Source organism: Xiphophorus maculatus, chromosome 22 (genome assembly GCF_002775205.1).
Source record: "Xiphophorus maculatus strain JP 163 A chromosome 22, X_maculatus-5.0-male, whole genome shotgun sequence".
NCBI classification, from domain to species: domain Eukaryota; kingdom Metazoa; phylum Chordata; class Actinopteri; order Cyprinodontiformes; family Poeciliidae; genus Xiphophorus; species Xiphophorus maculatus.
In genome coordinates, this window is record NC_036464.1 from 23328259 (window position 1) to 23354244 (window position 25986).

A 25986-nucleotide genomic window follows, 5' to 3' on the forward strand; every position below is an offset into this window, starting at 1 on the left:
TAATTACATATTTATTTAACATTCGCATATATTTTATTTCGTTTAGAAAATTTTGGTACTTTGGGCATTCCATACATAATCACCCTTTCCACAATTTCCCACTCAATAGTCTATCTTTTAAGACCAAGCTTGTACTTGAACTAAGAGTTTTGATATGAGACATGCCCGGATTTGAAATCAAGGATCAAGGAGTGTGTGGGCGTGGGTGTGCGTGTGTAATAGGGAGGGAGGGGGTTGTTGCATTTATCAAGGGCCACTATAGGCCACAGCTTGCAGCCGTCTTGGGCCCTCCACCAAAATGTAGCACGACGTCACCGCTTCCGCCCTGCTCCGCTCTCCACCCCCAGCCTCCCTCTCTCTCCTCCCCCCGGCGTCGTTGGAGCAGCTCAGCCGCCTGCAATCCAACATGGAGTAGTGAGAGATGGGGCTCTAGCGGGGCCACCCCTCGGCAACAGCAGCAAAGACGCGCTTCTTTCCTTTCTTTTTTTTTTTTTTTTTTTTTACGCACAACTGGAAGAGGAGTCGTCGGTGAAAACATGCGCCTTAGGACTTAAAAAACGGAGCGTGTGTGAGAGGGAGTGAGCGAGCGAGTTTGCGCGCGCGCGAGCGTGTGTGTGTGTGTATGTGTGTGTGTTTGGGGAAGGTGGGGGGGTTAGAGAGAATCAGGAGCTAGATTCGGCAACCGAAATTGCCAGTGCAGCCTGCGTTTATCCACTGATTGGGTATTAAAGTTCCAGACGGAGAAGAGGAGGTCCTTTATTCCTTCTTCTTCTGGGATCCAGGAGAAAACAGCGTGGCTTCAGCGGAGGAAAGGATTTCAGGAAAAAAAAAAAAAAAGGGACTGTCGAGGGCAAAGCCTGAGAGCCGACACTTCGCACAAAGGCGCAGGGGGGATTTATGCGGAATTGGACGCAGGATCGGAGGTGAAAGAATGACGAGTGAAAAGTATGCAACCGCCGTGGTACATTACCTGAGGTGAAACGAAAAAATGATAGAGGAAACACACCCAAACGAGTAAGTAATGCAGCTTTTAAAGATTTCTCTCTCCCCCGTGCTTATAAGTTGCTTGGAGCAACTTGGTGGAATGTGCAAAAACTCTCCTTGCAAAGCTGTACTTCCCTTTTAATCGTAACCGTTCGTGTCTTTAATGCATCGGCTGTGTGTTGCGTTTGTATTTTTGTTGTTTTATTTTTATTTTTTACGGTTCGCCCCCCCCCCCCCCCCCTCTCCGCCCCATATTATTATGTTCTAGAAAACAGCCTAAAGAAGGCGAGAGAGAGAGAGAGAGAGAGAAAGGAGAGTGGGAGGAGGAGGAGGGGAATAAGCGTGGGTGGATCGGAAACATTTTCTGAAAGGATCTCAAGCGAGAGAGCAGCGAGTGAGGCCCTGCTGCAGCGTAACTTAGGAACTCAAACGCGCCTAACGAGCTTTAAATATATAGAGAAATACATGTAGCCACGGCAGCGCGCGTGGGGGGGGGGCACGGTTTGTTACGGTGTAGCGGCCGCATTTCTCTTTCTGCCCCCGTTTCTCTCTGCTGTTTGGTCACATCTGTGTGTTTGCTTTCAACCGAAGGGGGAAGTCTCACCGGATAAGAGATATCCGATATGCCCCATCCGCCATCTCTTTCTCAATCGCCCTCATTTGCATAGCCTACCGCGCTCCATTCATAAAAAAAAAAAATTAAAAAAAAAAAAAAATAGCAGGCTATATGGGATTGTAAACGACGGCTGGCTTTCAGAGGCGAGAGAGAGAGAGAAAAAAAATCCAGCGTCGGATTCGGGTTGATTCGAGTCGTCGCGGCTCGTTTCTGTCCGCCACGCGGGCTCGTTCGCCTTCTGCGAAATGTAGCTCGGTGTGTGTGTGTGTGTGTGTAGGCCCACGGACCTGTTTACACGGCACCAGTGGGTCACCAGTTAAAGCCGAACGCTTACCCCTAACCAGCTGTTTTCATATTAGGCGACACAAAAACTATACTAGACGGTTGGTTGTTTTTTTCTTTTTCTTCCTCTCGTCTGAGCTAGGCTGCTCGGTGGCAATGCCTGCCTGGGCTGATTTGTTGGCGGGGGCTGGAAGGGCGAAGGGCACCGGATGGGGGGGGGGGGGGGATGTTTGCGCTGCGGTAGCGTGACGGCGGCTCATTCATAAAAGCCCTCTAACCTTCAGCGAGTCCCCATTCATGCCTGTCGGCCGTGCTGTAGTCAGCACAAGCCCCGCGTCTGGGTGTCTGTTCCCCGGTCTACGACCCCACAGGGAAACCCGAGTACGTAACCTGGCACCGGTCGGCACTATATTAACACGAATTTGGGAGGGTATTGAATGGTAGAAAATACAGTTAAAATACAATAGATAGATAACATTTGTAGTTTCTACTAATACTCGAAATTTACTAAATTTGGAAGTAGAAAATTACTGACATGTAGTAGTTGCCTTCACACAGGAACATATTTTATAGAATAATGATCAGGTACAATTATTTCAGGAAGAAGAGTAGTTCAAAACAAAACACTATCAAGTCTGTTTTGAAACAAGGCCTTAGTTGGGGTGATATTTTTTTATGCTAAGATAACCTCTAGCGAAAATAAAATTGTATTTACTATTGCTAATGTCACAAATGGATCAGGGTTTCAATATCACACAATGTATACAATATGCATATGGTGAAGAAAATCTTGGACTGGAGTCAATGTGAGCTAATAATTTAGGCACCCTACGTTCAGGCTCCATATGGCCCTTCTAGTTTAATACAACACAAAATGTTTTAGAGTAAGGCAGGTCTTTGTGAAAACAGCAGGTGTTAGCCAGAATTGATTTATTCAATAAAGCCATGTTGTTGAGATGGATAAACTAGTTATTATCTGAGGTCTATTTGCAAAGTAGAAGTACTTTTTAAAAATGATTTATCCATAGCAAGTGATATCTGTATTGCGACATTCACATATTGTGCGTGTTTTTGGGGAGTTGTCTTATGTTGTATTTTTTTAATTGCTTACTGCCTGGAATGGTCAAAATTCTCCCAACTTCTATACAACTAAACATTGAATTGTGAGTTAGCTTACACACACTATCTGTGGTTTTCATGACCGGAAGAAACTCATATTTCTTGTTTGTGAAAGAACAGTGTAGTAGCCTTCTCTCAGTCTGCTGACCAGCAGTGTGCAGCAAAAGGTGGGAGGTGAACACTGTGAAACTTTGTGCTCTGCAGCCAGAAAAAAATAATATTTTAGTTCTGGCACTGTACCCGGAGTCTCATTAAAAAGGACTTTAACCTTCAGATAGAAAATATGATAGAAGATGTATGATACTGGTCAGTAGGCATATCTACTGGAAAGTTTGTAGTCCTTACACAACAGGAGTAAGTCAGACAAATCACCTTGTCTCCTCAGTGTATTTACTTCTATTTATTTAGTAAATATTATGAGCTTTTATCCAGCTGTAACTAGCTTGGCAACATGAAATGTTGAGGACAAACATGCTAGCAAGCTAAGCTTCCTAATGTTAGAGTTCATAGAGAACCTTAACCGTGGTTGTCAGGAAAAATAGGTTATAATGCTACCTTGGTACATATTTTAAAAATCTGTTATGGTTTTGGTAACATATTTTCCTGAACGCTAATGCTAAAGAAAAAGATGCTAGTGTGCTGAGCTTCTTTAACCTTTTGCTAATTATTTTTATTCAAGGTTGTTGAGAAAAAACTTAATTGCCACCTTGATGGGAGATATTTTGAAGGGTTTTTTTTAATGGTGTCAGTAGCATTTCATGCTGTAGCTAGTTTATTAACAGCGCGAATGCTAAATTGTTAGCAAGTTAGAAACCAAACTTCTTAATCCTGAAGCATTCGTCTTAGCTGTGGCTGTCAAGGAAAATGTTTAACATCCGACCACCATAAAATTTATTTGAAAATTGGATTTATATATTAACATTTAATGCCTAAATCGCAAATCTGTTCTTGTTTCGGCTTCTTTTTCACACAGGACAATCCACATTAGCGAAAAATAAACCTAAATTATTACTTAAAACCATTTTTGTCTGAACAAAATTGAGAAGTTGGTTGGAATTCAATTAATTTAACCATTTTTATTCAGAGGGGTTGATTATATACGTATCACCATCTGATGTTTGCAAATTGTTGCATCAGTTTTATTGATTCGGTTCTCTCAGTGTACCTCTCATTGCACAGTCCCACATCTGATTCTGTCCCCACCCAAGTCCTACGGCGAGACAGAGGCCATACATTTGTCACAATATATTACAACAACAAAAAATTTCTCCCTGAAGCTGTTGGATCATTTCCTGTTGCAGGCGATACCTTTATGGCCTTGCTGATAAAGTTTGCTTTCGCCACTAATGTGCAAAACCAAACCACACCCTGGAAACTTTCAAAAGAACCCGGCTGGGTGACTTTGGATGGCAACACCAGTGCTGCTTTTGCACGTCTATCCTCAGGTCTCTCATAATTGTTCAAAAGTATTTTAAGACATTTCTGTCGGAACCATTTGGCTACACTTGACAAATGTTGTTTACTGCATTTAAGCTTCTGGAAATGGTTCCCCATAACAGATCCATACAGAAACAGGTTTGAATAGTTGGCACAATTCTTCTGGATTGAAATGTCTTTGGTCACCAGCAGTGGAACCAAGAGTTTCATAGCAATCACGTGGGGCTGGGCATTTATCGTATCTTTTATCATTTATTGTGATACATTTCTCATCATGATAAGAATTCCAATTTATCGTTGCTGTGGTCAATTTCAATTAATGATGTTTAAAAGCTGTCCGAGTTATCGGGATTGATAGTTTTACTATTTTCTCCACTGTTTGTTCAATGAAAGTACCAATAAATATGGTTTAATTTGAAATTTTGATTAAATGCAGTTACTGTGTGGAGTTTAGTGACAGAAATCACGCTTCTTTATGTGACCGGTGTTCTAAAGAAGCGCATTACAAATTAATATGTTTATCAAGACCGTTATTGGTTTTTGTGGGGCTGTGGTTGCCGTTTCATGTTGTCACAGCCTGACACTTGACACGTTCATTGTTTATCACAATATTACCACAAAATATTGTAATAAAACAATATTCAAGTCCATATCGCCCACCCCTACAATCACGGGGGGCATTTCTCACCAGATTTGAGTTGATGGGAGTTTTCTTTTGCCAAACGGATGACCAGTGTGAGGATTTACAGCAGAGTTGGTGACTCAATGCAATAAACTGTCCGGTGTCGCCACAAGGTCAACAAGGAGGAGGGATTGCTGCAAAGTTTGTGACTTGAGGCAATCATCTTAGCTCACTTTGACTGAAAAGTTTTTACCAACTGGCATGATAAACTAAACTTGTTTTAGAACCAGAATCAGATTAGAATATATATAATTGACCTAACAAGCCAGTTTGATTGGCGTGACCCGGTTCTGATTAATGCAGAAGCTATAAAGGCCGTACTATGGTGTAACTTTTTGGCCAAGTGTTTGGGTAAACGTCGTCAAAGCATCTCATGTCCGGGTTTGGGTTTACCTATAGTTGGAAGCTGATGCTTTTTATTTGAAGGTCATACTGACTTTTTTTCACATGACTGTGAAACCACAACCCTGACGACAAATACAAACGTGCATAACCACTTTGGAAATACAGTATATATATGTATATATATATTTTTATATATATATATATATATATATATATTTGCATGAAAATATATGCAGTGAACAAGTACAGCTCGTAACATTAGTGTACTCTCATCTTGTGACAGTTTTTTTGTCTCCCAGTTGAATGTTATCTGTTGGGCTTATTCCTGACTTGTAAAGGCGAGTCTGAGCTAATTTTATTGGACTACAGCGATTTACTAGAAAAAAAAAAAAAGATTAAAATATAATTTCAGTATCTATTAAGATTATTAATGTGCTTTTTACTGTTGGTTGTAGCCTTGCTATCTTTATCTTTTTGGCTGGTCGGAAGCGGTCGTCGTAAATATTATCTATTTTGTGTAATGCGGTTTCTTTATCTGAAGTAAAGCCAGTTATGGGTTTGATGTCGGGTCAGGACATAAAGACACACCCGTTTATACTCGTGGTGTCACGTATTTCTTTTATGATGTCAGTATTCGGTAACAGTTCTCAGTCTCTTGCGACATCAGCGGTTCATTATCTGCCTTTTGTTGTGTTGCCGTGTAGTTGTTGACGCGTTTGTTTACGACCTGCTTGGGCTGTAATGTTGACAGATTTAATGTGTTATCTTTGTCATATCCCAGGTTTGGAAGTTCCTCTTCTCTTCTCGGTTATTACTCATTATAAGGGTGCATTGTATCCTCCCCCCCTGTACACAGAGAGTAACACTATGAGCAGAGGATGTATTGATCTGGTGTGAGCTACTGCCCAGTCAGCATGTGCACAGTCAGTATTGGACAGGAGATGCTCGGTGACATTCAGCTAAGGTCGACAAAGAGTTGAAACCGAATCCGTCCCTGAAATAAAAAGCAGTCACGAAGTGGTGAACGCAGCAGCGAGGAGTCAGACGACCTGTATGTTCCCTCTGCAGGACTGTCCTGTTCCCCGTTTTTCCAACTTAGCTGAATCCGATATTAACGTTTCAATAAACCTGGTAGGAGGGAGAAAGCTCGTCACCAAAACCGGACATAGATGGATGATTAAATGATTCACTCCTTTTGGAAACTGATATGATGCTGCAAGCCATTGTTGAAAGAAAGCCATAACAAAAATCCCATTGGTAGTTTGCAAGAAGACTTGTAGGGTATATAGTACATAAAAATGCTCTGGTCAGATGGGCCCAAAATCCAACTTTTTGATCCAGATTTTATTTTTCAATGCATCTTAATGCTACAGTATGTAACTTCTATTTAAAAAAAATATATATATTTTTTACACATTTGTTCAAATTATTATTATGTCATGACAGTATATGTCAGTCTGCAGCTGATTCACCACAACATAGACTGCCGAGAGGTCTAAGGCTAGTTAGCATAGCTACTGATGACGAAGGATAAATGCTTTTCCTTTTCCCTTAGCAGTGCTTACACAAGCATGTTTGGTAGCTCTAGGCTCCTCCTCCTGGCTCTGATTGGCTGTTTTTGACCGGGAGCGTTGCATTTCTTCAGACGATAATAGCAGTGGGAGGTGGAAGAGCGGCAATTTTTTTCACAGATTGTTTGTCTCATACTACACCATCATGACATTGTGACAGCTTTAACAAATAAAAAAATAAATGTTTTTGTAAAAGTTACATACCGCAGATTTAATCAACATTGTCAATATAAATGTGCTCAAGTTAGCTGAAAAAGCTAATTTTCTGTAGCAACCGGAGTTTATTCACGTTATGGTAAAGTAGTTCGGACACAATGTCGTCTTTCGGAGAGCGATAACAGAAAAATCGTCATGTCACAGACTGACCGCTCCAAGTCCCGTTTCTCAGGAGAATATTACCCAACAGCCGAGCGGCCATGTTGGATGCATTTGGTGTTGCTGTTAACTTGGTTCATAAGTAGAACTTCACAAAAAGAAATGTATCTAAATGTCCAAGTTATGGGTTAGGAACAGAAAAAATATTACTGAACAGAACAACAATGTACTATGAATCAAATTTTGATGGCAGCACCACTCACCTCAACATGTTGTTGTCATGTGGGAAGTGGAAACACGTTTTACCTGCACAATGAAACACTGCCTGCAAGAAGGCCGGTCTGAAAGGCTATAAATATAAAAATATAGCCAAACATTATTTACAAGTACAACCAGAAAGAAATAAAAGAATACCAGGGAAGAAGAAATCAAGAGAAGGGGTCTGCATTTTGAAGTCACCTCGCTGCACATGGCGGCTTTCAGGACGTTCACCGACAGATATGTGAACTATTTTTGCTACAGAGCGCATTCTGGGTCATACGAAACTGCTAATACAACCCGGTTACACCTGCAGACAGAGATGTGTGTTGAACAGCTAATAGTGTATTTTACTCCGAACATACCGTTCTGCGGACGGAGGTGGTGTCGGCATCATGTTGTGGGGGATCCTTTTGTTCAGCAGGTACAGGCAGACAGCCAATGAGAAGTTGGATGGCGTCAAATACAGAGCAGACCAGGGAGGAAGAAACCGTCTTTCACATCGCCGTCAGAAAGATTTAAACTATTTTTTCAAATGAATGTATGAGCCGCGGTAGAAGTTAACATTTTATTGCAGCATATTTTACTTTTTCCCCCTTCAATTTTCCATTACCGATAAAACAGTTTATTTGGGATCACTGGTCTTTACAACCTATAAAAGGCCAAAAAAATGTCGAAAAGTTCTCGAAGCACACCTTTAAGTTTCTGCGACCTGAACCGGTATTCTATGGAACATTGCAAAGGCCCAATCGCTGCTTTGTCTCTCTTAATATCTCGTGGTAACCAAGTTTGTCAACCTGGGTGAGGTCTAAAAATCTAGAAGAGCCAGGAAGAGCCTTCAAGACCAACGACTCGCATGAAGTCAGCGCCGCTGTCACGGCGTCACATTTTGACTGTGTATTTAAAGACGCGTGGCTTCGTTTTACACTATCTGCAGACGATGAAGTGATGAGCTGCATTGAACGGTACGTGTCAAAATCAGACGCGTAAACACATACAGCCTGTCCGCTTCCTTTGCAGAGCCCTCGGTATTTTTTTTAAGTTTCTGTACTCCCCCTCCGCTGGTGCACGCGTGCACGCACGGATCACATGGAACAGATGCTTTCCACAGTGTTTCCTGTGTTTCACAGAGGCTCATCGCTGCTTGCTCTCCAGAGCCTTTAGGCCATATAATGGTCCGAGCTGTTTATATCAGGACACCAAACAATGGACCTGGATTGTTTTCCTCCCCTCCCTTTTTTTTAAATCTCTGCTCATCAGCTGACTGGATGACCAAGATTATAATAGCTCGAGTATTCATTCACTTCATCGTGTGTCTTTTCCCCCTGGTGAACCCGTATGTACGACGACTCGAGAGGCTGTTTGCAGATAACTCCCATTCTTCTCCCCAGTGAATGAACTTTGTGAACTTTCAGTTCTTCAGCTAGTGTGACACCATAGTTAGCTTGAGGGCGTGTTGGTGACCTTAATTTATAAGGCTTTCAAAGCCGAGGAAACATTCCTTGCACATATTTACCCCCCCCCCCCCCCCCCCCCCCCCAACAGTAACAAAAAGAAATGGTTTATTTGTCAGCTTGGTTTTAACATTAGTGTTTTTAGCTTTTCATCTCCACCAAACAGTCCTTGTGTTAATGTTGTTGGGGTTATTAAATTTTTAAGGGCAATGAATCATAGCATCAACGCTAACCATTTGTTTTTACTGCTGCTTTGGATACGACTTCAAGTCAACTTGTCACTCCAGTAATGGCTCCACTTCAGACCCACATGTTGCTACTTTGTAACTTTCTACTCTCTTTTTATGCTCGTCATCAAATTTAGTTCTTGTGTACTTAGTCATTGTGTTATCTGTTTATTTCTTTTAGTAGTTGAGCATAGGGTTGGGTCTTTATCAGATTAAATTTCTTACCATGATAGGTATTTTGGTTTATCATTGGCCTGACAAATTAAATAACATTAATGTTTAAAGAACCCCTTTGTATGAATAGTGTGAAATAACGAAAATGATTAAATAACCAGGGGTCATTACTGCTGGTAAGTACTGAGTGGGCAAAGTGTTGGGCAAAGTTTATTACAGTAGACAGAAGATAGCTTTAGTTTTCTGTCAACGTAGGTAGAACGAATTTTGTTCTTGACGTTTCCATTTTGTACCCAAATGACCAAATGTTCAAAATGGGTTTAATCATTTGGATGGACTACAGTTTACCTCCTTAACTAACAGTTTTTGGCAGTACATGTGTTTTTAGAAGAAGTCATGCAAAAAGTACAGTGGGTACAGTATACAAAACTATATAGCCAGTGTGACGGCATATTTATCTCGAGGCCCAGTCTTTGCGATGCCGCTGGTAAGCTCCAGTCGACACCATTTGTTTTAGGAAGAGTTAAATTAATTCTGAGAATGTTATGTATAAATATCACATGTTGTGAAATATGATTCCAACCTGCAACAAATTCGGGCGAAGTAACATCTGATATTGCTGTTGCCTTTCATGCGTAGCTGCAAAAATCCCGATGTGCCTCGTTTGGGGAAGCCCTGAGTGAACAGGCTTCCTAGTGTTCATCATGCAAATAGTTTTCAGTTGGCTTGATGCGCCACAGTTTGTCCAATTACAAGATAAACCATTGACATCTGACAGTTTATGTAAACGAAGCCCACCTGATCAAACACACCTCCGGCTGACATTGTGTTGGACGTCCGTCAAAGATGCAAAGAGGATTAGAAAGCCCCCCCACCCCCCCCTCTCCACCCCCCTTCGCTCGTCACTTTCACTCAGCCCAAAGCGTTAAGTCGAACCAAGAATAAGCGGATGGGAGGCTTTATCGAGGGTCTGTAAGAGGTTTAGGACCAATCAGCTTAGTTTCAGTGGAGTTCGTGTTAACTGGAGGGGCTGCCACTTTTGAAGTACAGTTATAAGAGCAATGCTGAGCGCCAACAATTGCACAGAGGTGTAAGAGACAGGAGTTTGATTTATTTATCAGTGGTTTTCACTTTTTGGCCTGCCTACTTTATGAATTGTGAAGCTTGTTTATGCTCCGAGCAACATTTATAGTCATGATGAATTTGTGACGTGTCTTTGAGGAAGATACCGAAACCATCCAGATTTTTTGAAAATATGTAGAAGATACATAAAGCTTTCTCAATAAGGAATTTATGCCAATGATGTAACTCTAAAGATGCACTGGTAGAATTTTGGATTTGATTTTTGTTTTCTTGGTTTGGCAAAGCTTTGATCTGCCAGATTTCCTATTGAAAGCTATAACGGCATATAAAAACAACATTTTATTTTAACCTTTCTGATTTGAACACTCATTACCTATTCATATTAGGAGCAGAAGCAAAATCACAATCCATTTGTGTAAGCATTGGGAGTGACTCGCATTGTTCTAGTAGCAAGTCGGGAAAACAATCAGAGTTTTGAATTGTTGCGTTGCTAACTGCTATTAGCAATAAAATCCCGTAATAATTTCTCTGTTTTATGTGTTAAAGCACAAAAAGAAGCAAGTTTTCAAACAGATATTTTGCATCTACAGGAGCCGTACCAAATGCTAATCTTTAGGTTGCTCCACAACAAATCTGACTTCTGAGTATAAAGGGGACCCACCGGTCGTTGTAAAGCATGGTTTTACTCATTTAAAACAAACAAAATGACTACAGCTGACTTTTATTTTTTTAGCAATTAACACAGTTAGTGTTAATTGTGAAATGGCTCATTGTGTGTTTGCCCTTCAGAACATAGACACTATGTGGTTGAAAGTTTAAGTTAAAACGTCTTTACTGAATATTTTCCCTGTCTTGCAGCCCTAATGACCTACAGACTAAAGAAGTAGAGGGGAAAAAAATCTACTTCCTTGAAATAGCTTCTTGTATTTTTCTGCTTCCTGCTTCCAAAACTAATACATATTGAAAGTGGCTAACCAAGGCTTCTTTTCACAACTAAAACACTGAAGATCAGATTCTTTGACTTCCTCAGCAGCCTGTCAGTCGGGCGACCGGCCGATTTCTTGGTGCTCTCTAATTATTTCCATTCATCTGCGGAGGGTAGCGTCTGTTTGCGGAGCTGTTGAAAATGTAACAATGTTGTAACACAAAATAAACCACCGCAGACGTAGCATGTGAAAATATGCGAAGGAGAGGCTCTGTTTGGTTACTTACAGAGGACGACCGAATGCCATTTCCTGCAACTTCGACGAAAAATGTTTTCAGGAATGGCTTGGTCGCCTTCCTCTGCGGATCTTTAACCACCCTCGCTGTTTCGGAGGGAATATAGACCCATAACGATCGGTGACTAATTGATCAGAGCGCCCTCGGTGCTTTCGCCCCGTGATTGGCCAGTCGGGCATGGCGTGTTATCCGTTAACGCCGCTCCCATATCAACTGACGCACTGGGCCTAAGCAGCGGCTCGAGCCTTGTGCTGGCCGGACATGTGAACGTTCCACATAACTGCAGCTGATTGACAGAATGCCGATCAGACTTCCCCCCAGGAGGCGCCCGCGTCAATAGTTGTGAATGAATTCTCTTCACCTCTCCCCCAGGGCCCAACCCCGCACTTCCTGTCTCTCTGAATGAGAGGTAATGAAATTAAAAAGATCAGGTAGAACAGACGAATCCTCTCTTCTAACCAACAAGCGGCAAATTGTCCTTCAGCATAAACAAATCAAATTACGAACATTTCATCCTTACTTGGTCTAATTACTAGTAGCAGTTAATTGAGAAAAAAAACCAAAGACATCAAAGTTTAGACTCATACAAGTCAGAAAACGAGCAAATTCAAACATCTGGAAGCATTGCGGCAGCTTATTTCTATTTTCATTTTATTTTGTTTGCGCGCCATGCATTGCAGTGCCTTCGCCACAGGAGCATCACACAATGCCGTGAGACTGGGAGCATTCAGGACATCAGAAAAACAAACCAATAATGAAATGATCCTGATTGTGAAGTGCCCTTCAGTCACTTCCTGATTGCAGCAAACAGAGCGCATACTGTGTGCATAGAGGGGTGTGTGTGGCGCTGTTGATCATGCAGAGGCGTGGCGAGTCATTCTTTATCACAGGAAGTGTAGCCACCCTTATCACACATGGCTGGACTGCCCTCACCGGCCCATTTATCTGGCACACATGAGCTGGATTCCACACCTTTCCAAGCCGGCTTCCAAGTCCCGTTTACTGTTTTATTACGGCCCTCTTGCACAAAGGGGGGATTTCTCAGGGTCCATTTAACTCTGGAGCACATTCAATAGCCTGTTTGTTGTGTATAAATATAAAGTGGGCATGGTGAAAGAGTTATAAAGCAGCTCTAATTGTTTTTGTGTCACGGTTCAAGTGCAGTCGTGCTCTGTAAAAAAATTTTAAAGTGGTCTCGATTAGCTTTTCTTCAGCCTCTGCCTGCAGTTTTTTTTTTTTAAAACTAATTTTACATCCAATGCTTTCCGTCTCGTATGAGGAGGACAAAGGAAGAGTCGAGCTCCAAACTTGATCGCGCAAATCTATCATATTTGTCTTTAAGCAAAAAGAGGGGGAAAGCTGTTGAATCTATGATAAACTTCTTGTTGGTGCTAAAGGCCTTTTTTCTTCTTTTTTTTTTTTTGGTCAAAGTTATGTTAGCTTTAGTATTTCTGTAGGTCAAATGAGAGAAATTGAAGCGAAACAATTCCTACTGAAGACTGCCAGCAAACAGCTAACGGTGAACGCTAACAGATACCAAACTCTGGTTCGACCACACCGATCATTAGGAGTCAGATTTCTCATTAGGAACTAATATTAAATTGTATGTGTGTGTATCAGAGAAAAAAAGTAATTGTTAGACAGGTTTTTAAAATAAAATAAAAAAAAACAGAGTTGACATTTTAAAATGGCATTAGCATGTTAGTGATTAGCTATCTTAGCATCACAAAATCAAAGGTTTCCAAGTTTATCATCTAGAGAATGTAAATCCTTACCTCAATATTGTTATTTCCAAAAGCCTGCCAACATTCCTCATGTCTCCTAGCAGGTAAGAGCTTAAAGGTCAAAAAGATGAAACAAAACAAGACATTTGAACTTCCAGTTATTTCTTGAAATTCTCATGTTTTGTTTTGCTTTTTCATTTTCATTAATGAAACTCATAATGAGCCAGTGATAGAATAAATAAAGTTTTCTCTGGTTTGACTCTGACTGTAGTCGCCAGCAGAAATGCTGAGGGGAAGGATGGAAGGAGTTTTGTCACAAAAAAAAAGGATCAAACAAAGGTTTGGGACATATCACAAATTTACTCTGAGTCCAAATCTCAAAGTGAAGTAGAAATCGGTATGGGTCAGGTAAACCCAGGTAGATCCTTTTAGCACATACTCAAAACATGCTAAGTTCATGAACTTGGACAAATGTGTTGTTTAGCAACCAACACATTCGACTATTTCAGTGCTTTGTTCCACATAGCTAAGAATATCGCCGTTTGAAAACTCAGCAGAGAGCGTTTGGGGCTCTAGTTAGTGACACTTCAGGCTTGTATTCCAGGCTGTTGCGCTTATGACTTATTGTTTGATATGCAGTATAAGTGGCATTGCAACAAATGCATAACGGCTGGCGATTGGACGTGCGTGAGCTTTTTTAGGACACGGTTGCCTGACACACCCTGCACTTTTGTCCTGCTGGCTTACAATAAATTATAAAAGGCCACGACTCACGGATTCGCCGCTGTTATCTGCGAGGCGGTGAGCTCCCCTCTTATCGCCCGTCCGACCTGAGTCGTCACTCACATTTGGTCGTGACGCCAAGTAAAATTCACAGCCACTTTACTGCTGGGTTAAAAGTGATCAACTAAGATGTTTTTCATGCTGGAATCTGTATGAATGGACGACCTCGGCGCATCGGTCGTCTTCTTTCAAAGCGGCTGTCGGCCCTTTTTTTTTTTTTTTTTTTTTTCTTTCCAGCATCAGCGCTTCATGCAACATTGACATGGACAGAATTAGATTCACAGTTCCTAAATGTTAGTGTGAGTGCATCTGTGCCAAGATGTTTAGTCTCCTCCAAGGGTATTAAAGCAGCGCTCTGCTGCTGGTTGTGGCTGTCTGTGTGTTCCGACCACAGATTACAGGGCCTGTCGGCAGACGGGGCGCTAGACATGGGTCACAAGACGGACCAAAATGTGACGAGTTCATCTCAGAGAGCTGATAGCCTGGATCGTGTATCTGAAAGCACATGTGTCTATTTATTGCAGAATTTGGTGTTTATTTCTGCATGCGGATGGCTTGGATGCTGTCGCGCTATATCTGGATTCGTCATGTGTGTCTGAGTCATGTAAAGGCAACTGTATGGATTTCCAAATGCAAACATTTTCTATGGCAGTTTTACAGAGCCAAAAGTAACGAATGAATGACTTGAAGTTCAAAGTAACTGCGTCTTGAGTTACTTTAATGTACGGAGCAAGCTGGTTTAATAAGATTTTACTGCAGTCAAATTGCCATTTTGAACATTCATTTTAAAAAAGTGCCAGTTTTCAATTCTTTAAGTTGTAAAGAATAACGCTACGCTGCCTCTCCTCTGTCACTGCACACTGCCTGCCAGCTGGCTGAAGGAAGTACCTACACTTTTTCCTTACTTACAAGAAAGTCTTATTCACAGCTGCATTTCCATTAGCAATATACTGTAACTGTGCAAACTGGAATTACAAAAAAAACAGCAACTGAATGGAAAAATGCCAGTTTAAAAAAAAAAAAAACAACTCCCTTTTTTTCACATATATATTTTTGGCACCAGTGGCCTTTAATCAACAATATTTCGACAGGAAGGAGACAAAGAGAACTGTGGAAAGACACGTGGGAACGATACCGAGCCGAGGACGGGACTCTTAAGTCTGCAGCTCTGTAGTGCATACGGGGCGCACCCTCCGACCACCGCAGCACGCGACGTCCCAAAACCCACCTGAGGGCGTCGGGTGGTTTCTCGGCTGTATCAAATTTAGTGTATTATTTTTGCTAAACAGTAACAGGAACATTTTAGTTTTCATCACACAAGTCACGTGATCAACAATCAGATGACGGAGACAACCAGAAGTAGTGGGTGAATGTTGTCTTACAGTGTGATTTTAATTGTGTTTTGTTTTTTTTACTAGAAACACCACAATTGTGAAATTGTGTTGTTGTTGTTTTTTTTTTTTTCTTTAATTTGCTGACGTTAGCGGCATATTGAAAAATTTTGCGCACGTTTGTAATGGAAACGCAGCTACAGTTTAGAAATATTGGGTCATTAAAAAACAGTGAGAGTTACTGAGTGGAAGCTGAAGGAGCATCAATAAATGTGCTGAATTCCAGGCAGAACCCTTGTTCATTTTCCAATTAAAATAAAAGCAAGCGGAGGTCTTTTTTTTTTTCTTTTGTTTTAGAAGTTCTTAGGCATGAACAAAATTTTACTTGTATTTTTTCTTGTCACTGCTTATGCAAAAGATTGCATTTCTGCTGTGTAGTTTTTCAGTCATTGTGCTAGTTATTTATAAACTACTTTTCTAGGAGTTAATGGAGAAATTGTTGCTCAAGCAGAAGAACACATCATCATTCTCTTTCTGCAATACTAGAAGTGATCTCATCAGTCCCATGTAGTCGGTATATAATGACGTAGTCTGTGTGGGAGTGCTCTAATGGTGGTTGGTGAGCTCTGGTTCAGTGGTAATTACTAGGGAAGACTGGTTTTTGGGTGTTTGGACTCTTTTAGCTGCATGTGGGCCAACTAATTCTGGCAGCATATGGGCCTTGTTCAGATTTGGCCTGCACATTTGGAAAATGAGCTCTATGTTTGGGGTGTTATTCATTCTATAGCTGGATTCAGGTGTTTATTTTGGTGGTTTTATTTGAGGCATATAGTGATAATCCATCATAGTTGCCTGGAGCAAGGCTATTTATTCCTTTGATAGAAATAGGATACATTTTCTCTGTATTGTTTTTATTTTTATTATTTTGGTATGCCACAAAGGTTGCATAAATGCTTCATTTGCCACCAAAGTAGCCTCAATGTACTGCAACCTTAAAATACATGGGAAGATATTTTAGCCAAAGCTAACATCACTCTAGTTGGAATAATGAAGTCAAGATATGATATTTTAAAAGTATAACACATTAGGGCTATTTTTATGAGCAATTTTAGCCATTTAGCCAATGAACTTTGAGATAGTTGCTTTTCACTGTAAGAAAGAAAGATGGCTTACACTGTAAGCTAGCTTGCAGTTAGTTTAGATTAATGGAAACACAAGTAGGTAACTGAGGTGTCTATTTTAAATTTCTATTATTTCCTTTGTTGCTTTTCAAGTTTTCCAGCTCCACAGAGGAACCTGAATGACTTTTTGCCTACGCCCATCGTGCTTTCACATGACAAGTTTAACCCCACCTGCGCACCGACATCATGGCTAACTCTGTCCTCTGCCAGTAAACACCGCTGAACCTCCCAGTTTGGTCTGTTTCATAACATCTTTTTTTTTTTTTAAGTGACCCTTTCAGTTATTGCGCCCATATTGTGCAAAGAAAAAAAAAAAAACAACAACAACTTGTAGTTGCTAGATGGAAAAAAACATCTCATTTTATGCATGCGCGCCTTACACAAAAGCACAAACGTGGGTGTTTGTGTGGCTGCTTTTCTGTATGGGCTGTTTGTCTGCTATCACCCAGTCAGCCAGTCTGTCATTCAGTCACTTTTATGAATGTGTGTGGGTGGGAGCTGGTGAACCAGTTTTGCCACCTGTGTTTGCGTGTGTGCGAGAGTGTGTATGTGCATTAGATCTTTTGGACTATCTGCAAGCTAATTATATAACACCTCTCCCATTCACTCCCACTCTGCCTCTCTTCCTCCATATCTCTTTTAATGTCCCTCCTCAATCCCCCAGCCCCTCCACACACACGCACACACACACACAAAGAGCATCGATTCAATATACAGAGGCACATCCTGTTATTGTCGGGTCGTTCATGAGGATTGGGACCATGTGCATTGTGTCCCCGTGAGGGTGGTGGCTGTCATGCTAAGGCTGGGGAATGGCTCGTGTTGTTTGCTGCTCCACCTCCGGTCTCCTGCTTGTTTTTTTGTCATGTATTGTTTTGTGCTCCTCAAGACCAAACTCTGGCTGCATTATCTTGTTTGTTGGTTTGATGTGTGTCCGATTCAGGCTCCAGTTGGCTGTCGTCTTACTTAAACGATCTGTAGCTGGGATAAGAACGCAACTATTTCCCTGATTACTAGTGTTATTAGTTTTATTGCCTAGCGACTTTTCATCGTTTCAGTATAGAAACACTCATTTAGATTTGAAAACATAACTTAGGCTGATTTAATAAATAACTTGCCAGACATTTACTTTCGTTTCCAAGACCTGCACTTGGGCTGCAAATGTTACATTTAAAGGCAAATTTGGAATGATATGAGTTTGTCACAGTATGACAATCGTGAGTAAAAAGGCCAATTTTTACAGTATTAACACTAAAAATTAAAACAACAATTTAAAACATAATGTAATTCATTTTAAACAAAAACATAGCTATATATTCAAAGTTACAGTTGCTGCATAACAATGGTATCTGTGATATTTATTTTCTTTCCATAATATAGACTAAACATATGGTGATTTAGTACAAGTTTTGAAATAAGTATTTTGCATGATGATATCCCGTTTTGCTGTTCCGCTGCTTCTGTTTAGCTAAATAATTGGGCTGGCTAGTGGAGTTGCTAGCCTGCATTCTGCTGCTTTACAGAAAACCTGCAGCGTTCTGTCTAGATTTAATGCAACCAGAAATATTTTCAGTCTATATTTTCTTTTTCTTGATAGTGTGGAAAAAGGTTTAGTGGCTTCGTTTGAGTTGTCTGGTCGGCGCGGTGCAGCAGCAGCAGGTGGGGGAGGTACAGCACTGTGGCTCTCTGTCCACCATTCAGTCAGAGATCATTTCTGTCACTTCACAAGCTGCACATATGCTGGAAGATTTTAGCGATTCGAAAGCAATTTTTTAAAACATTGCTGCATCTAGCCATTTGGTAGTGGCCTTTGCCGAATACAATGGGAACCTTGGCTTGGTGCTTGGAATTTATCATTTAATTGTATCGTAGTCTTGGCTCTTTACAGCTACGACAAACTGCCTCAGTGTTTTTCAGATGTGAAGCCTTAATTGAAACATAACTTGAAAGCAATCAGGTCCTACATATTAGATAGATACAAAAGCAGATAAAGAACAATAATGAAAAAAACTCGTGGCATATTTAAACTTGTCAGTAATTTAAATTGTTTAACTTCCAAGACACAATAGTTTATTGGCTGGACACACAAATTGCATGTGGAAACAAAGAAGCATCCTATTTTTTAAACATCTATTTGTGCTCAATTCAACTTACTTTTACATTTATATTTGCTTCTTATGAAGTAACTGACATAAAACAGAGATGAACATTTTAGATATCTAACTGCTCTGAGTGTTATTCTCTCAGATGAACAGCGACACGGTGTGACTATGGAGCTGGTGAAGTTGAGGCTTTTTTGAATAAAACTATTGAAACCAGGAAGCTGCTATCACTCATTTTAGACCCAAGCAGCAGCTGTGTGTGTATGTTTTTTTTATGCAGTCTGGAATAAAAATGTTTTGCAATATTACAGTCCAAAAAGAGCATCCTTACTGCCTTGTTTATGGTTGTTTTATTTGGTAAATTCAGTTACTTGCTTGGCCTCGGGTTTTGCAACGTATCTGTACTTAATGATCTAAAATCCCAACGCTGAAATTTTGTAATTTGTGATGCAGAAAGCAAAAACGACAAACTGTCTGTTAACTACATGGGATGCGATCAAGTCAAGTACCAAAGGAGATTCACCACCGCCATTTGAAGTTGTGTTCGTGTCATTCTGAAATATTCCAGTTAAGACTATGACTGCTGACCATGAGATTTTGAACATTTCCATAAATTTTACTGTGTGTGTGTGTGTGCGTTTGTTTGTAATACCTTGTGGGGACTGAAACCTGGTCCCACAAGGGAAATGCTGTTTATGGGTCAGGGATTAGCTTTAGGACTAAAGTATGAATTGAGTTTTGGTTAGGGTTAGGGTTAGGGTTAGGCTGTAGAAATAAATGGAAGTCAATGGAAAGTCCCCACAAAGATAGCCACACAAACGTGTGGGTGGGCGTGTGTGTGTGTGTGTGTTTAATGCTGACTTATCCTGGTGCAACACCTCCCACTTCAGCACAGTGTGCACTGAACAAAGTCGTGACTTGCGACGCCCTCAAACAGTCTGTCAGGGTGTGAATCCAATACTGCACAAAACTTCTGTGGCATTAAGTCCACTTTGACTTTAAAGCCTTTTCAGCTTTAGCAAACAGAATTTGAATATTAACAATTTATCTGAAGGATGTTTTTTGTTTAATATTTGAAATAATTGGGGGGGGGTTTATCTTAGTTTCTTTAACATAAAGTAAAGCATTTTTGTATTGATTTGCCCGTCGTTCTGTTTTTACTACGGAAGGAAGTGGTTTGCACTTGAAGCAGCTTAACACATACTAGCAAACTAGACTGTACTTTAACAAAGCAACCGTCTAATAACCCTAAAGACTTCTTCCAAATGATGATGCAAATGACGAATCAGTTAATGCTTTTCTTAAAGCATTGTCGGTTTCCTGTAATTAGCATTTTAAGATTGAGACTAACACAAATGTCACATTGAGAACCCGGTTCTAATAATCTTCCACCTTTCTTTCGTCCTTCCGTCCAGTGACAGCTACATCGTGCGTGTGAAAGCGGTGGTGATGACGCGAGACGACTCGAGCGGCGGCTGGCTGGCTCAGGATGGGGGGGCCCTCACCCGGGTGGGCGTCTGTCGCCTCCTTCCTACGGAGGTGATGCATCTCTCCGGCTCCAGCAGTTCCCAGTTCGTCATCCGGGGGGAACGGCTGCGTGACAAACAGGTAAAAAAAAATAATAATAATTTAAATACCCTGAACATTTGTGTTTTTGCTACGGGAAGTGATGCTGAGTTCCTACTGGCTGGATGCACAGGTGATCCTGGACTGTCCGCTGAAGAAGGACATAGTGTACACTATCGCAATGCCGACATTTCACCACTGGAAGGTGGAGGACAGGCGGTGCGGCCTGTCGTTCCAGTGTCCAGCTGACGCCAGAGCCTTCGACAGAGGGGTGCACAAAGCAATTGAAGACCTGGCTGAAGGTACGCTGTGCTGGAATGTGGGTCGTCACAAGCTGTGTTTCCATTTAATTCTCGTGCGAATTTTGAGCGAACTTTTAAAATTTTGCAAATCAAGAAAATGCTAATTCAGCGTGTTTGACTACGTCAGATGTTGACTTTATGCACGGCTGTAATAAGCAGGTAAACATTTGCTCTGTCAGTACTTATTTGGCAATAGGGGTGGGTGATATGAACTTAGAATTTGATCGGAATATTTTGTGGTATAACAATAAATATCATGATTTTAAAAAACCTATTATTTTAGGTAATTATATGGCTTGGCCAGCATAGATTTTATGTTGAATGAAGGATTTGTTCTTTACTTATTATTAAACTACAGATGATTGTAAATGGATGTTATTATTTAAACTACATTATGGCTCTAGTTAAGTTTAATAATTAGCTGTTTTTTAAAAATCTGATATTAATAAATTGTAATGCTGGATACAAATATCTACAAATTTGAAATGTATAGATTTCAGCAGCCGTTTCTTCACAAAACCATGTGCAAAACTTCTTGGTAAATAAAAAACGTTACCTCACGAACAAGGCGTTTTTCTGGGGTAAATTTCTACCATGGTCATCTGTTTATTCCATACCCAGTGAAAGAACACGAGTGATTTAAAGAGGAAATTAGATTTTCTTAAGTCTTAAGTCATTTATTCGGAGTAGTACTGAAAAAGAGAGTGTCAGTTTAGCAGATAACAGGAAGGTTAAAGTGGGGAAAGCAATACTTTTGAGTGGAAATTTATGTTAAGGTCTAAGGGTCTTCATTTTGTCGAGAGTAAACACACAGTCACAATAGCTAATGCTAATATAAGATGTAAACATTTTGCCTCCTTAATCATTTAATAATTATTGAATAATCAATAATCATTTGAAAACCGTCTCATACAGTGTGACATCTTCTAATATCAATTTATTTTTATAGTTCTTAAAGAGAAACATTGCTCTGCTGAAATCAGTATCAGGAGATCAAAGATTAAAAAAAAAAGAAAACTGGAAAACTGTAATTTGTGTATCTCGAACTAAACAAGCGTCCATTTCTTCCATGTTGAAGTTAAGAGTTCTACAAAGTCAGAGAGGCGAGAAAACACCTCTCCGGTTCATGACTGGAGGTGTTTAGCGGGCGGTGTCCAAAACATGGCAGGTGAAACCGGTCGGTCCTGGCGAGGACGTGAATGAGCTCAAAGTATGTGGGGGAACGTGTTCCGAAAATAGTTTTTCTAAAGTTTTGATAATGCGACAGGATGAGGAAGTTTACGTTCAGAAGTTGTCAAACCTGACCGCCGGTTATTGCTGCAAGTGCATCTTTAAAAGAGATGAAAGATCGAGCTGCGTTTCCGAGCTGCTCACTGCGATGTCTCCCTCTCCGCAGGCTCCACGACTTCCTCTACGGCACTCCAGAACGAGGGAGAACTGGGGGACGACGATGTTTTCACTGTAAGCATTTTTTTAATGAACAGAGTCCCTAAGAAAATGAGTCCAAAACATTAACATTTCTTTGGGGTTTTTTTTTTGTTTTGTTCCCCCCCCCCCTCGACAAATGCACGATAAAGGAATCTCACTCATGCACGGCGACGCATTCACGCTGCTGGTTGCAGGCCGGACATTTGTGGTTTCCTTGCACCGTGCTGGTCTGTTTGTTAGACGGGGTCAAAGTTGATTCATCTCTGAGCTGAGCATCGGCGGAGGAAGTCGCAGAGCCAACTTTTATTGTGCAACGTGTTTCAGAGCGTTCGGCGTCGGGCGAGCTCTTGCATTCAGCACGCAAGGCGATGTTTCAACTCCCTCTTCTTCCTCCAAAAGCAACTAAGTAGCTCTTTAAGGAACTACTGATTGTAATCTTCTATTGGGGATCGTAGTTTGAGGTATGAGCTGGCTGCGGGTCCCACTGCAGGGTCGGGGGACGGAGAGGAGCATGTGTGATGTGAAGAGGAAGCCCACGACATGACATGTTTGACAAGGACAAAAAGAGAAAAAAAACCCTAATGTGTTTTGTTTCTTTTAATTTCCCATTCACATGTTAGCAAAAACTCAAAAACTTGATACTCTAAGGGTCTTTTCACGCCTGAAAGGTAGACTCGGCTCAATTGGGGGACAAAATTGATACATTTTCAGGCGCTGCGGTTCTCTTTCATATTACATTGTATCAAACACACCAAACTAATTGAAAAACCTGATCAACCTCACGCCTCTCGCCTGTGGTGGCGCTGCACCAAGAATCATTGAAGGAAACGGCACAAAAAAGAAGAAGACATTGAGCGCAGCTTTCTTCTTCTTCTTCAAAAGAAGTAAACAAAAATGGAATAGTGTCAGATTTTAGTGGTTGTAGGATTTTTCTTTTGTAAAAGACCACAATCCATTTCTCCTGCTAGTGCTAGACTCACGCATTTATTTTGGTTGTGTTTATTCAGAAGTCTTTGCTTTACAGTTTGCTTCCTGCTTTGGAAGCGGTCTCTGGTCTGCTTGCGTTCACATACATAATCGTACCATATAGCTCATGTCATCTGAACCAAGGCTTAGGTTTTTAGTTGAACCAGAGGTCACTTTTTCGGTCCATATAAGTACAGTCGAGCATTCAGACCTACCCAAACGAACTAGGTGAGCAAACTAGAATTTGGTCGACGCGGTCTGTACAGAGCTGGTGTGAATGCATCCTAAAATAATCAGATTCAAATCACTAAGCTCTAATAATCCTGAGCTGATCAGGACAAATTTCACTTGACCCTTACTTGAGACCTTTAGGTCTCATGGGTTGGAAGAATTTTGACTTTACAGAAGTTTATGACGCAGTAAAGTAGATTTTGTTGCCCTAGAAGTGCATCTTTTATCGCAGTCATCTGGCTAAACAGAAGAAGTAGGCCCTTAGTGGCGGTTCTATTTGGCCATGTAATCGTGTTGCTGCTTTCCTTTTGTTTATGCTGCAACACAGGATAACGTAGTTGCTGCAACACAACGTCATGCCACTTTCATAGAGTCCGAGAATGGCCCGGACTGTCATAGAGAGCTTTGGCATACATAGAACCTGGGCTTAAAAACTGGTTGCCAGTGTCAGCCACAGCAACGGTTTTAAAAAGTTTCAAAAATGTTCCTTCATACAGAATATATGACTTAAAGTAGGGCTGGGCAATAAATCCATTTTTTTTTCACCAATGCACCTCTTGGGTTTCCATAGTTCAGAGTGATGTCAGCACACTCAGGACCGCCATCTTGTTTGTCAAGCATGTTTTACAACTTCTGTTTATTTGGACGTTGAATTCAGGTCACCTCCACGACAAAGTATTACGGCCAGGCTACAGTTTTTTCTCAAAACTATGAGACTAAAAAGTCAAAATATACCAAGAATACTGTGATACTTTGACAGTGTTTTCACACTTGCGAGTCCAGGAGACTTGGTTGGTTTTGTGACCAAAATTGCAGCATTTCTTATAGTTTCATGTAGTGCTGTTCGCTTTTATTGTGCCAAATGAACCAAACTAATTGAGCAACATGTTTCCACTGGCGATAGCACTAGACTTTTTGGTTGGTTTTGGTTGTATTTACCTAGAATGTAGTTTGCTTCCAGCATTTGGAGGGGTTTCCATATGCATTTGAATTGTGCTGCTGTTCATTTCAACCGAACCAAGACCTGGGTTTTTAGGTGGACCGGAGTTTGCTTTTTTGGCCTGCATCAGAGTTTGATTACACATTCACACCTCCCTTAACAGACTGGACTTTGTAGACAAACTAACTGGAGTTTGATTAAAGCGGACTAAACAGAGCTGGAGTGAATTCACCTTTAGAAACTTTAGCACGGCATCCTAATAAAGGGCTGTGCTTAAAATATCACAATACACCAAACTAGACATGACAGCATCTAATCTTCTACCGTCTATAAATCTTATGTAATTTAAAAGCTTACTCGAAGAAGCTGAAGTGAAACATAGAATGATGTCCTGTACTGCTGTTCTTCTGCGTGAAACATTTGCAAGCTAAATCTTATCAGCTCAGGATTTAATATTAGTCTTTTGTTATGCATACCTGCCACAGTAGATAGTTTTCCACCTTAGGTCAGCTTAAAGGCATTTTATGCTAACCCACCATTTACCTCCTCCTTTAGTACTGAAATCTGACACCTGAGCCAGCAGGCAGGGTCACAAGGTCACTTCCTGTATCCCACCAACTCCCTCCTCGCACACACAAACACACACACACACACACACACACTATCTTTGCGCCCTCCCATTTGGAAGGGAGAGAAGCCGCCGAGCTTGCGCGGAGCAGCTGTTTCCCAGCTTAGTGCGGGGCTGCTGATTTACGAGAGGAAGTGCCTCGTGGTTCATCTTTGACTCGAGCTGTCTGTTAGGGCCAAGACTAATAGGTGCTCTGCTGGGAGTGTACAGCCACCACAGAGACACACACAAACACATGAGCAGGAGTGGAGAGGTGAGGCTTCGGGGGAAGGATGGTGGTGCGGGGAATACTGTAGAAGATTTCAGCGGAACAAATTCGAAGCAGTCCTTTGCTTTTGTTGGTAGAGAAACTGCATTATTATTATTTTGTAAAATAAAAACTTGTATATTTCAGACCAAACTTAATGTTGCAGCAGTTAACAAAACCTTACGAGTTACAAAAATATGTTTAATATTTCCAGTTTAGTAGGATTTGTTTAGCATATAATAAATACAAAGCAACCCCCTGCCTTCTTTTAAAGAGTCTAGCATCAGTTGTCCTATCTGTGTTTTTAATCTAGAATACCCAGCGAACATACATGTAGCCTGTATGTTTCTCTTTAGCATTACAGCTGCAGGTGATGCTAGCATTTAACCACTTTGATCAGAGTTCTCGCTTTAGCAATATTTTGTCTAAATTTCAGGATAATTGTGGTATTGAGCTTATACCACAAGTGCTATGAGTTGTGAATCTTTAATCTCTTACTTCTTTGATAAGTCAGAGATTGTGCCGCGGTTTTGGTTGAAACTTTAGACTTTCCCTCTCACTTAAAGCTGTAGGAATTAAATTATAGTGAGAACAGCTTACTCAGGTTTACGCGAGACCGCTGCCTGAAAACTGCTGGTGTTTTTGGATGTCGACTGGGAAAAGGGTCCATGTTTCCATGGCACCGCCAAGACGCTTCGAGTCAACTGCAGTTGTCATGCCAAGCCATTAGATGGCGCTGTGGTTTCAGCATGTCGTTGAATACATCTGCGCTTTTGACCCTTAGTTCCA

General features: G+C 41.0%; 1 protein-coding gene across 1 annotated transcript in view; it reads left to right on the top strand.

Moving 5' to 3' along the window:
- The first annotated feature begins 332 nt into the window (after positions 1-332).
- The window catches only part of LOC102231720 (sprouty-related, EVH1 domain-containing protein 2), a 35675-nt gene continuing 10021 nt past the window's right edge, over positions 333-25986 (top strand). The window contains exons 1-4 of the mRNA XM_005811367.3: positions 333-1014; positions 20305-20497; positions 20589-20757; positions 22154-22218. Of these exons, the coding sequence (XP_005811424.1) occupies positions 989-1014; positions 20305-20497; positions 20589-20757; positions 22154-22218 (453 nt within the window). The 5' untranslated portion in view covers positions 333-988. The remainder of the gene's footprint in view (positions 1015-20304; positions 20498-20588; positions 20758-22153; positions 22219-25986) is intronic.